The 13,643-nt window shown below is 40.9% G+C and overlaps 1 protein-coding gene across 1 annotated transcript in view; it reads left to right on the forward strand.

Moving 5' to 3' along the window:
* The first annotated feature begins 9,614 nt into the window (after window positions 1-9,614).
* Window positions 9,615-13,643, forward strand: part of vcana (versican a) — a 44,688-nt gene continuing 40,659 nt past the window's right edge. Inside the window, exons 1-4 of the mRNA XM_070903834.1 lie at window positions 9,615-9,705; window positions 10,771-11,154; window positions 12,244-12,418; window positions 12,562-12,689. Coding sequence (XP_070759935.1) covers window positions 9,615-9,705; window positions 10,771-11,154; window positions 12,244-12,418; window positions 12,562-12,689 — 778 coding nt within the window. The remainder of the gene's footprint in view (window positions 9,706-10,770; window positions 11,155-12,243; window positions 12,419-12,561; window positions 12,690-13,643) is intronic.

Genomic DNA, 13,643 nt, shown 5'->3' on the forward strand with positions numbered 1-13,643 from the left:
TGTTTTTTCAACAATATTTTTTATTGTTGTTTTTGGGGGAGTAAATATCTATTGTGAAATGTCTCACAAGATGTTGACTTTAACCTGACTGAAATAAACATTTTGCAATACTTTTGCCTCTTCAGCATTTTCTAAATCATACGTCATTTCCCACATACAGATATACAGATGTGTATCAGATATAAAGATACACACATACAGACGAGGAGCATCCAGTTTGTGAATAAGAATAATCAGATAAGTTAAGTTGAGAATCATGACGTGTCATTGATTTCACATGTGACACGAGTCTGTGATGAAAACATGAAATGTAGAATTGCAATGTGGGAAAATAAACAGAGATTTGCAAAATTGTGCGTTAATGTTACTCGTGCAATTGGATTTGGAGACTTAACCCTAATGTAATGTGTGTCCATGCGGCGGGATAAGAGCCTGTGTCTGTGGATGAGGCCAGCTGCAGTCGGCAAGAAATACTACTACTACTATTAGAAATACTACTAGTATACATACATACTAACATACCAGCTTCAGTTCAATTTCGGCCAACAACAATCAACAATTATGTTTAAAACTTGGTTAGTCTATTGATTTTCTGTACATTGGATAGCATTTTGGAATAAAACCCTGAAGTTCCAACCACACGGCCTTCTACCAAGGGCACTCTAGATCAACGGGCTGCAGCAGCCCATGCAGCTGAAAGGGTTAACATTGTTTGTGAGGGAGCGATGATTGCTGTGCCAGGCAGAAAATTAAACGTTCAGTCACTTGCTTATCATCGTCATTCACTTACTGTGTGCACCTGTAGGATTCCCATCATCCAGGGAAATGACAGGAGTCTTCCTGCTTCCCGCCAATGAGCTGCAGTGAGACAGAGTGGTCTTTGTCCAGTTTTTAGGCCGTGCTGTGCTCTCACCGCTCACCGCCTTAGACTGTCATGTCTGAAACGACTTGGCCTTACACAATGTTTCAAAACAACTTATTTGGGAATTAATAATCAAATACTCTTTTATGAGCAACAGTTTACTCACCCTTCAGACATGTTGGACCGATTGGTTCCACTTTTGATTATTGCGCTGCAGCCAAATTTTGCAATTCAGTAAAATTGTATTGAATTATCATCAGTAGAGGAATAAACAAATTATAAACAGTACTTCTTCTAGAAATGTAAATCTAGAAATGTAATTGGTTTTATTGGGCCAATAATGTGAGACTGTATTACCTGTTACTCCTTTTGCTCACACTGAGCAGTACCGCTGTTTCTGCTGGGGGCGGCACACATGTGGAAGTAAAGCAGTGGGCGGCTGTTTGAAATGGAATGAATGTATTTCAGGGCAATACAAAACCAGCAGTGAACCTCCCTGCTGGACCACTTTGAATTTTGTGTGTTTAAACTGTAAACTGTGTGCGACCAATGGGCTAGCCTATACAGTATATGTGCCCATACATAAATTGAACTCCTAGCACAACCTTTATCTTCTAATACATAATAAAGACCATTTTAGCCATCATATCCATTGATGATGTGGAAAAAGAACACTGTTAAGTGCATTTTACATTTGTTGCCCACAGAGATATTTACTTACACACTGAAGTACTGAGTGGCTGAACCAAACAGAAAGCTCCACTCCACATTTAGTGCTGAGTTGTCTTCCAGTCATGGGGTCTTTTCTGCGCTGGTCTACAAGTTTTGCCAGTGGCAAAGAGTATCCGCTTTGTTTCAACCCAGTCATTAAAACAGCCTTTTGATCATTACAAATAACGAGTGGTTTCACTTTGAGATGCTGGTGTGAACTGATTGGCCTCATTATTTGAATTAAACCAAATGTTCTGCAGGTTTTAAGAGGATGTTAGTTGGACATTAAGTGTGTGATAATGACAACCTGCTGCAGAGTGTGCTCGAGGGAGACTTTCTCTTTTTTCACATTGTGAAGCAGTTTATAACTTTGTTAAAAAAATATATCTACATACATAATATATGTATTTTTTTATGACCCTAAAGTGTGAGAAGGTTGAGATCTTGCTCACATTTTTGTTTGTTAAGATGAATTCTGATGAGGATGTTTGCAAGTGTATTAGCCGGTGTCATCATCACATTTTTTCATGTTTTTGCATGAGCGGTCGCTACTTAGAAATGTACAGTAATGTACAGTAACCACTAAGAAATTTTAAATGCAGTATATGCCACCCAAGCGTTTTAATGGATGACCAAAACGAATTTTTTATTGCCGTTTTACCAAAACATCCCTTTAAATGGTAATTGAAACCAAAGAAACCAAAATGACTTTCTACAGTTGACTTGATTTTCTCTCATGGCTGGGAATGCATTATGTTATTATCTCGACTTCCTCTTGGTCAGAGACCAAAGGATCGACGAGCTGTCCACATTGCCTCCTCTCGTGTAGGCCTAATTGCTGACTGGCTTAATAACTGACTGTCTCCCACACCCATTTTTTTCTGTGGTTGAAGTGCAGTGAGAAGCACGACTCCTCTGGGAATTCCACAATAGAGACTCAATGGATTTTCACACACATTCTGAGCAAATGTCATAGATCACACATTTTTAAATACCTTGGTGGTAAGTTGTCAAATATGCCACTTAGCCAAACTTAATTTGAAATATCGTAATCCTGAGTCCCCAGAGGTCATGTATAGGCTGATTACAGCAGAAGGGATGGGGTTAGAGAATTAAAGGTTACCACAATGCTGCATTATGTTTACTGCAATTGGCAAAGATATGTGACGTGGAAATGGTCTGTTTCTAGTTATCAAGCCATTTTCTCTGCACCCCCTGAGCACCCCCCCCCCCCCCCCCCCCCCCCTCAGTCACTTCCTCTGTCTCTGTGTTCCTTTGCCATCCTTTAAGATTAAAGTGGTTTTCTAGAAGGTGGCACTCAAACAATTACCATTAGAACTTGATCCTTTCACAGGGACACTTAGACATTTAGAATTACAGATGTCTCTTATTGTCTTAGTCTTACCTAATTTTATCTGGTGATCTCAGGTCTCAGGTGATGATTTATGTAGTTTACGTTACATTTTACCTGTGCTTACCTGAATGGTAATTGAATTGACTTGGAGAGACAGAGGGAGACTCTTGTCAACCTGCAAGCTGATCCCCACTGGGATCCTACTCCACTTTAGTGGAGCTGGAGTAGGAAAGACATCCATTTTAGCCTAAATCTGCTTTTGTAGCATTTGGAGTTGCATGACTACATGACTGAATAGTAGAGAGATGTAAAATTGTAAAGACAGAGGTTTGGAGAAAAATATTGAGCACCAGACTAATAAAAAAATAAAAGGTAGAGCAGGTCGTTGGCTCTCACTATAGGCACCAATTAGTGGACAGCGGGACAAATCTAAGTATCTCTGTAACACCCATCGGACCGACTGACAGTCCACCAGCTGTCACCACCATGACTGACTCCTGCCTGTTGATTGACACCTGGTGCCTACCTGACTGACACCTGGTACCAAGGACTCCAGATGGTTGTGCCACTTGTGCAGTCGTCCTCACAATGGCAGTGTGCAGCTTTTTCTTTTCTTTCTTTTTCCTTTCAATTATTTTTATGTTGTTCGGAAGTCGTAGAAACGAGTGGGTGTGGTTGGCTGGGAAGACGAGTGGCATTCTGCTGCTGCTGTCTGGATGTTTGTATTAAAACTCAGTTCGTAGTTTACTGTAACATTGCCAAGTCTAAAATATTTAAATTTTAATGTTTTAAAATCTAAAACATGTTAGCAAGGTTACATAGTAGCCGTTTTGTGTCCAAAATTTTCCTTTGGAATACGAATAAGAAATAAGGCGCCATTTTATATACGATTTCATAGACCACCTGGACTAAAGGCCAGTATTAGAACCTGACCGATATATTAACATGCCAACACAACTTATCAAAGACATATCAATATTGATCTGTTATAGAGAAGAAATTACAGTACAGGAAGCTTTTAGAATGGAAACGCAATGTCAAGTATTATGACTCCCTTTTTCCCAAATTCAAGTTCTATCTATTTATCGAGTTAAAACAACATGGGCTCAGTGTCAGAAATGAATATCGCATAATATATTGTTTTGTGTGCTTTTTAAAAAAATACCAATATCAGTGTCAACCTCAAAAGTCCAATATCAGTCAGACTCTGGCTTGTATGCACCATTCCTTTTTTTTCAATCAAATTTCCCTCGTAGTACTTTTTCCTTAGACAACTAAATATGGTTTTAATAAAAGCAAAACATACATTGACCTGCTTTTAGTCTTGAAGAAACATGATTAAAATCAGTTCCTGTGCTGTTGCTTACCTCTCCTGGCCTCTCACTGAAGCTGAAGGGATCAGCCTCGGTGGTCTGGGCCTCCATACTTGGCTCCAAAGGATCATGGTTCACGTCTGTCCAGACGCAACTCCATTTTCCCACATTTTCTGCTCTAAACAGGGGATTCACTCACAAAACGCACACACCACAGGCTTGTTTTCCTGTACCTTGGGAAATCACAACAAGCAGTTTTTTCTCTCCATGTGTCACAGGTTTGGCTTTTGTTTGACACTGAAATCGTACAGCTTGTTTCACACCGTTATTAATTTATTTATTTGTTTGCTAACAATGCTCAGAAGAGTCATTTTGTAATCTTGATATGTACCAGTTGTTTGACGTTTTTGTTTAGTTTTTTTATACAGGAGCAAACATATTGTCAAACAGTGACTGCAGTGATTCCAGATTTTCTCTACTCTGCTTACACGTGTAGATATTGGCTGATTTCCTTTTACTGAACCACAAAATCATCCTGATCTGGGGGGAAACTGTGTACTGTACGCGATCGATAAAACGCATAGAAATCAGAGCAGCTTTGGCCTTCAAAATTGTGAGTTTCAGCAGGGGAGATCCCTTGGGGTCTGAGAACTTTATGCCCCATTAATGCTGTCTGAGGTGGCGTGGGGCCGGAGGTAGACCACCTTTATAGGTCATGTGATACGTGGGTCATCTTGGGGCCCGCACAGCGGATCACCAGGATCAAACACTCTTTGATTGGCTCTTTGACTCATTGATTTATGGGTACTGAAAACCACCAGGACTTCCATGGTTACACATACAGTAGAGACCTTTTTACACGGCAGTAAGTGACTTGCAACTTTTAACTTAATGATGACTCAGTTAAGACGGTAAAGCAGTAAAATGATTAAATGAGTCCCGTAACTCTAAAACTGAGTAGTTAACTGTGCTGGGGTCAGGTGGCAAATTCCACCCAGAATCAGTTTGAGCTTCTTGTCAAGTTGTGTAGATAAATTATGAATCCTATTTCCTGGAGCTTTGACATCAGAATGCAATCTTTCTTTGTCAGTCTATTATTGATTGCTGTACATGCAGCTTTGTTTCCTCTGCATGCTCAGAGTTTCACCATGTCTCAAACCGCTAGTGTTGAAGATGTGGTTAAGTATCATTTTCAAATTTTGTCTATTTTAATTGTCTAATACAGAATGAATGCTACAGTAAGTGGCAGGCGATGGTGATGTGAGATAGGAACTAAGTTAAAATTGAGAACCTGTTAACCTTCCCTTTCTGTCTCACCCAGTGCCTCCTTTGCCTCCTCTCTTTCTCAGAGTCCGGCTGTCCAGACCAGTCCAGCCTTGCAGAGGAAAGATGTACTGTGGGTAACTGGTGCTGAGCCCTGAGATGATTACAATGCACGCAGGTATGGAAAAGGCACCTATGACTTTTTACAAGGGCCTCCAGGCTTCAAGGGCAATATTCTCTGTCAGAGGCTCATCACCTCTGCTCCCGCTCTCAGCTGGTGTGAGTGTCTTCAGAAGGCAACACCATGATTTTGAGCAATTAGTCCGCCCCACTAGATTCAGCGACCAGACATACCCATTAGTTTTGATTCACGTGAAGAAGCCTGTATGTCTTTCAGAGGCTGTCATTGAGGAACCCCATAAACATGATACTTCTGCTGAAGTCATTCATGATGTTGAACTGTTAAAATACAAAATGCTCCTATGCCAAGTATGTTTTCCCTCCTAAAAATAACTAAGAGAGATACTATAACTAAAAGAGATACATTTTGATTAGTTCATGCACTGAACAAACTGATAAAGAGTCATTAATGCTCACCTTGATAAGTTGCAAGTGCCTTTTCTTTTGCAGTCTTGCAATCTCTTTGCATGGTGTAATTGTAAAGCAAAGTGACAGCTTACTTTGCACTCACACAAATCTTACATTCTACATTTGAATAGTTTTCTTTTAAGGTAAATAAAGTTTCATTGGCTCAAAGAGGATTACTTATGCAAACACTGAAGCCCCTAAATGGATTTTCATCTGAAACAGATTACAATGCAATTCATCCAGGAACAAGGATACGAACGAATGTGTTGTTGTTTTATTGTCACACTAGGTATGTAGATTTTATGTTCAGTCTGACACTCTGTATCAGACATATTTAAACTATCTGCTGTTGTGTTAAGACCAAACGGAAGAGACACGTCTTATCCCACACTACTGGGGGTTATAATCACTGACAGACCGAAGATTAACTACCCCCCCCCCCCCCCCCCCCCCCCCCCCGACACACACACACGCATACAAGCTCAGCTCACTCAGATAAGCCCTCCTACCTATCTAACAGTAGCCAATCGAGGTGATTATTAGGCAGGAGTTGATCAACTGTGGTCCAGCCTCTCCCCCGTGTGGAAAAGCCACGCACAGAGGTTCCAGTTAACGACTATATGTTGACTTCCCTGCGCATTAGTCGCAACGCATTTCCATTTGAGAGGATCCATTTCTGTAGATGAACTCTAATGTTTTTTTTGTTTTTTTTTAACACAAACTTCATAATGTAAATACACAACCACATTCCAGTTAAAACACTGTCTAAAATGAAACATCTTATTCTTAAGGCGACCTTTATTGATATCCCCCTCTACCCTTTCCTGTGCGCATCTCGAAATCCAATAGCCACGAGACTGCGACTCCAAAAACTGTCTAAAGTGGCTCAATGGGGTGGATTGAGAACTCCCTGACGATATTGACAGAAATGTGTTGTTGGAACAAACAGAAGATTATGACTCAAATTCAACCAGAGACATGTCTGCACCACCCCGTTTCCATTGCGCACCCTTGGATATGACTGGTGCGCTCTACACAAGGCATCAACATGAGACTTAATTATCATGATTACATACGTTGCGTATACAACAAGCGACCACACCTATAATAAAGCTTTGAATTTGGTATCATTTATTTATCATTTGATTGATTTTATGCTAAATATGAAAACACCAGATGTGGAGGTCTAAAGTGAAGATGCACTCACTGTAAAATGACAGATGTGTTACCTGCACAAATGATCCGCGTGATTTCGGAACAGTCTGATTGGATGCGAGGGTACCTCTCCGGTTCAGGGCCAAATTAAGTCCCCGCCGCCCCCCCTTCTCAAGGTGTCTCATTCACTTTTCGGATGGGCACTCTGCTCCTCCTCTCCAACACTGACGAAATAACAGTGTGCGTTTGGCAAAATTGAACTTGTTGCTTGCCAGCACTTCACGGTTTCTGTCGTTTAGTTCAGAACCAGAGTGGGACTCTGCGACTCTGGAGCATCAAGGAGAAGAGAAAGGCGCGTCGGTGAGATAAGTGCTGTTGCGCCGATTTGGAGTGGACATATTTGGGCACTTTTTACGCACGCATGCTACGCACTGGGACTAACTGGATTTAAGGACATATATCGATATTTGTACATTTTATGGAATAAAACACCTTTAAACGTAAGTATTTTCTGTTTATGTGTGAACTGAACTATGAATTAAGACAATTGTTCTAGACCCGATAATTGGCAAGTAAAGCAATTCGTAGCTTATGTTTGACAAATAAAACAAATGAGTCTATATAAATTAACTTCTCAGCAAAGTGTTCAGCACGAACGCACCCAGTGATGCCGTGTTGTCCTTAGATAACCTACTCTGGTGTGTAGGCACGTGAATTTCCATAAACAGCATTGCGGATTGGCGGATTACACTACAGTTTTTTTTTAATTCTCACTTTACGATTTACAGCATGTTGTCCTGTTATAATTTCTGTTGAACATCCACAAGAAACAGGTGTTTCTGTGAAGAAAAAAGAAAGTCGCGGAAACGGCACCAAAAGTCAAAGTTTTAATCAACTCCTTAACTAGATGACAATATCAGTGTTTAGCTCCCAGTAGCAGATATTTTTATTTCATTGCAGGGAGCATCTCCGAGCTGCACATAAATGACCACTGCTCCAAAAGTCTGCTACCAATTATACGCCTGTGTGATGCTGCTGATCTTTCTTTGAAAGTTTTCCGAAATTCCGATTTCCTAGAAGCCCTTCTGCAACTGCCTGTAGTTTATCATTCTACAAATATTTAAGAAATACGTTTTAAGTAAATCAGAAACAAATATTGGGAGATGTAACATTATGAGTCGTAGACTTCTTTCTCTTATTGTCTCCCCAAAGTTTAATTTCATTACTTTCCAATAGGGTGGGTCCACTGACTCGGATAGACTTGTGGGAGTGCTGGCATTAAGTCACAATTATACCCACCCTGAAATATTTTAGATGATTTTTTGCCAGTTGCCATTGTATAGTGAGTGTCTTGTTGTTATAGAGAACAGTTTTGCAGCTCCCACTGTGTCCCACCACTTGTGCTTACACAGTGGGGTGGAAATGAGAGTGGTGGGCTCACTGCTGATGTCCTTCTGTCTCTGAAAACTCTGCAGTTCTAGGAACTCAAGCTTCTCAGCTCCGCCACCCACAAATTCACTGAAAACATGAGCCTGCCTCATTAAATATATATATTTTTTTTTATTTCTCATCGGAACAAATGAAAATATTCTTCCTGGAAATGTGATATGTCAGGTAAATGTGATGTCCTGTAAACATATTTAAAAGAGGGAAATCAATGCATCTAGGAAATGCTTTAGTTTATTTATTTCTAAGTTTATTTATATTGGTAAATATACAAAATCCTGGCTAGTAATTGTTATTTGGGATTTTAAGATTCACTAATGTCTGGATATCTGATATAATTGCAATGTTTAGATGAGGAATAGATGCTTACACCATTGATTCTCTCTGAAATCCATGCATTACCGAAAGAAAACAGACTTATCTATTGCAACTCAACAAATGTATGTCTCTCTAGGAAAATGTGGATGCCCTAGAAAAACTAATAGAAACAACATAAAAGATCTTGTATGAGTTGTTTCCTAATGCACCTTTTTAATTTTTCCAACAGATGATACTAAATATAAAGCATATCCTGTGGTTATATTGTCTCTGTGAAGCTGCAACTGCAACAGGTAAGTTGTGAATGAGTAAATGCTTCTCCCTCCACCTCCCTCTCTTTCTCAGTCACTCCTCTCTCCCTCCCTCCTTCTCCCTCCCTCTCTCTTCTTCTCTTCATCTTCCTCCCTCTCTCCCTACCCCTCCCTCCTACTCTTCCTCTGTCCACCTCAGTGTGTTGCACCAAACACAAAGTAATTTGACATGGTCACAATCAGCCGGCGTCCGTGCTCTACAGCTTATCTGAAGCAAACTGACTGATGTGTCAGAGGTGTGTATCACTCTGTTCTTAAAGTAGCAGACTGTGAAACCTGCAATACTTTACTCAATGGTGAAGGTGACAGTGTTGAGGTTTGGATCTCGGGCCCCTTCGGCCCCCCTGGCTCTCCTGGCCTCCTGGTCCCTGGCCTTGTCTCTGGGTATGGATGGACACCTTTCAATTAGACTGGGCTCCCAGTCTGGAAATAACAGCTGGTTTCACCCCTCATCCTAATAAGGACCTATGTTAAAGCACACACAGTCATGCCTCTGGGGCTGTCCCACCACTGTTTCCAGAGCATTCCCCCACATTGTTCCCTGTGAATGCCCCCCCTTTGAAGAAAAAGGTAGATCTTCTTCCTCTCCACAGGGCTAAATGTGATTCAGCCTGTTGCCATTCATTTGTGTGCGGCATCCTGTCTGACATCCCAGAGTCTGGAGTGAGACTGAGGTAGTCAACAGCTTTAACTGTGGACAGACCTCAGGGGGGAGGGGGATTAAGCATAGTAACTGTTAACCTTGTCTGGTTTCGCAGTAATGTACTTCTTTACTGTTTGCAACAGAATATTGCAGCTGTAGGATTAAATTAAACATCCTTTACTTGCAACAATGTAGGTGTGTAACATCAGTAATGCGTTTTCAGCTGAGAATAGAATCAGAGGTCATGAAAAGGGAGATACATAATATTGTCCAGTGTGCCGCATGCTGATGACATATTTTACTTGTTTTTGTGTGCGTCTAACTGTCATCATTAGTTAGTTAGTCATGTAGGTGAATGGGCTTTATTTGAGAAGGAAACCTAACATGCACAGAACTCAGCAGTGGCATAACATGAAGTGATGCAGCCATGACTCCACTTTTAACCAATTATCTTTAACTTCGTACAAACATGCTGTACATACACTACAGTTAGTGTTAAATGTGTTCCCACACCCATCACTTTAAGGATGAGGTTTGACTTTCCAAGAGCCATTTTCAGGCCATGATGCTTGTTTTTTTTATTAGGCTGGGTGTAGTTGTCACACCCCGTCAATGTAAATGAGTCGGGCAGTTTATGGTGTCTACTTGCATCTGTTAGAATGAGAGTAAACACAAGAGACATGTATTTGTCTGGAAGAAAATAAATGAAGAAAATGGAGAGCAGCTAAAAACAACAAAAAATACAGTAGTGAATTAATTAACATGAATTGAAAATGTATTTAACCCTTTTGCTTTTTGCCTTTCAGCCTCCAACACATTATCGATAATCAGACCAGTCACTGGATCCCTCTCTGGGAAGGTAAATCTTCCCTGCTTCTTCTCCACCATCCCAACCTCAGCACCCGTCATCAGTCCCAACGGAACAGCCATTTATAGCAGAGATTATTTGCGGATCAAATGGACCAAAATAGAGGGAGAAGTAGAATCCACAGTGCTGGTGGCACAAAATGGGGTCATCAAAATAGGCTCCAGCTACAGGAACCGCGTATCAGTGCCCAGTCACCCTGAGGATGTAGGCGATGCCTCACTGACAATGGTCAGGCTGCGTGCCAGTGACGCGGGCACTTATCGCTGTGAGGTCATGTACGGCATTGAGGACACCCAGGATACAGTTAACCTCGATGTCAACGGTAAGACATTCATGATATGCTTCCCACATCACACTGGAATCAGACAAATGACTTGCTTCCCCAAGATACTCTCTGAATGTAGAGGGGGGTTGCTGCAAGGGCTTAATAATAGTGGAATGTGATACAAGCGGTGATAGAAATGTAAACGGTATAAAAGAACTTTGGGCGCCCTTCTGCTTACTTTGATAGCAGCAGCTACCCAGTAGTTACGCAGAGTAACCACAGTTTTCAGTTCTTATTTTAGAGACGATGCACTCTTAAAAAGAATCAGATGAGACTTCGGGACCCTGTCCATGCCAAGTACTGCAATGTTTTAATTCCAGTGTTCATCCATCAAACCCAATCTGCCATCAGAGCCCAAATACGGATGGTATTCCACATGTTGGTATGGGCAGAAGCTACAGTATGTTATAACCTCTTCCATCCCTGTCATCTTGGGTGCCACCTTGTCAGTGGGGATTTTTCTCTTGGTGGGGCACTCAGTGGGTGTTACCAAGTCTTTTTACTTTGCCTTCACTGAGCAATAACAGTATTCCCCAATACCCCTCATCAAATGTGTTACATTATGCATACAATAATGCAACATTACTGCAGAGCCAAACGTTATCCTTGGGGGGGTTAGCAGTCCTTACCTAGTGTCATCATGTGCATTCTACATATGAGAAGTATTCTGGGAGATGTAGAAAACATGGGTGGGGTGGGGGGACACTGGGATAGTTTTGGTTTTCACTGGTTTACAATCTGCACAACCTCTTTTCCAACTATCTGCAATGTTAATTAGGACTATAAATCATGTCTTCTGCGCATGTTTACTGTCCACAAATATGGGGATTTCAGGGCCATGGCATCATCTGCAGTTATCCTGTTCATTTGTGGTGAACTCTATGAGTATTTCGCTTATCCTTTTGGCTTATTGCAAAGTTCCCCCTTTCCAAAGAAGCTGAGAGTCTGAGAGAATTATTTCACCCATGGTGTGTGCTTTATAAGACATTTGCCATAATTTATAACACTGAAATTATGCTGATTAATTCCAGATCACTAGGTTCATGTTTCTATAGAAAATTTTTTTTTTCTATAATTTGTTGCCAGGTGTTGTGTTTCACTACCGGGCAAGCACCAGCAGGTACACTTTGGACTACCAGGCGGCTGTCCAAACTTGCCACAATATTGGAGCAACTATTGCTACATACGACCAACTAAGAGCAGCCTATGAGGATGGCTTTGATCAATGTGATGCCGGCTGGATTGGCGACCAGACAGTGAGGTTAGCTGCTTAAAGTCATTTCAACGATGCTATTCAATGATATATATTTGATTGTATATATGTACTGTATGTATAAATGCTTTCTCACATAAGATGATGTGACCTATGTGTTACAATGGCTCTTCTCTTCTGTATCTGTACAGATACCCAATTACAAAGCCAAGGAACGGCTGCTATGGCAACCTGAAGACTAAACCTGGTGTTAGGTCATATGGGACCAGGAAACCTACGGAAACCTATGATGTGTACTGTTATGTCGACAAACTTGATGGTAAGTCAGCCTCAAAATTAGGTTTTTCTCTTTATAAGTAATGAGGTGTCATTGAGAGGCACTGACACACCCTCTGGCTGGAATGATGAAACCTCCAAATTATCACAGTAGAAGCAAATTACTTTTACAGCTTATAAAACCACTGTGGAAATACACTCAATTGTTTTGTTTGAATAAGACAATAGGTGACAATGAGTGAGAATGTTTTATATATTTTGTTGCGCCAAACAATTTTTCGTGTTGTAGAAAGGGAGTTAGGGTTAGAGAGAAACTCCCAATAATTTGACTCTAAAGCAGGAATCGACATTCATTCTCCACCATAGAGGTTTTTGAAAAATTCACCAACAAAATTTTTTAAATGTCTTTGGCACTGCTTATGGGAAGTCTTCACTTCTCAGCCAACGGTCTTTTGCTGTCTGTTCATTATCCAGCCTGTTATTGCTGATGGACTCAACTCCGCTCAGAGTGTTTTATGAGTGTTAACACCCCTCTTGACACATCTAAACTCCAGTCAGCCCCTGTTGTTGCTCTTCTTATCTGGGATTTGTACATTGCAGCCCTGCTGCAGTACATAATAGTAATAGTTTAAATTATTTTGGCACAAGTCGCAAATCAATTAGTTGTGAACATGAAGATATCCATCAGTATTGTGACATTCGTATTATTAGTGTACAAGCAGATGTAGACAATGGTGTCAGCCAGGGAACGTCACCCCACCCCATAGCCACCAGGGACATGCACATACATCTTCCACTTAGTTCTCCAATCTCCCCAAAAAACTATACATGCATCTCTGACCTCACTGTATTCTGGGTAAGTTGTACATGACGGGTAGGTTGTGCTCTTATTACACATACATCAAAACACTTTACTTAAGAGTTAATTACTTTTTACTGAGTGTATGTTGAATCACTATTGTGTGTATTAATTGGTGATAGAAAGTCGCATGATAGG

Source organism: Enoplosus armatus, chromosome 4 (assembly GCF_043641665.1).
Source record: "Enoplosus armatus isolate fEnoArm2 chromosome 4, fEnoArm2.hap1, whole genome shotgun sequence".
Lineage (NCBI taxonomy): Eukaryota > Metazoa > Chordata > Actinopteri > Centrarchiformes > Enoplosidae > Enoplosus > Enoplosus armatus.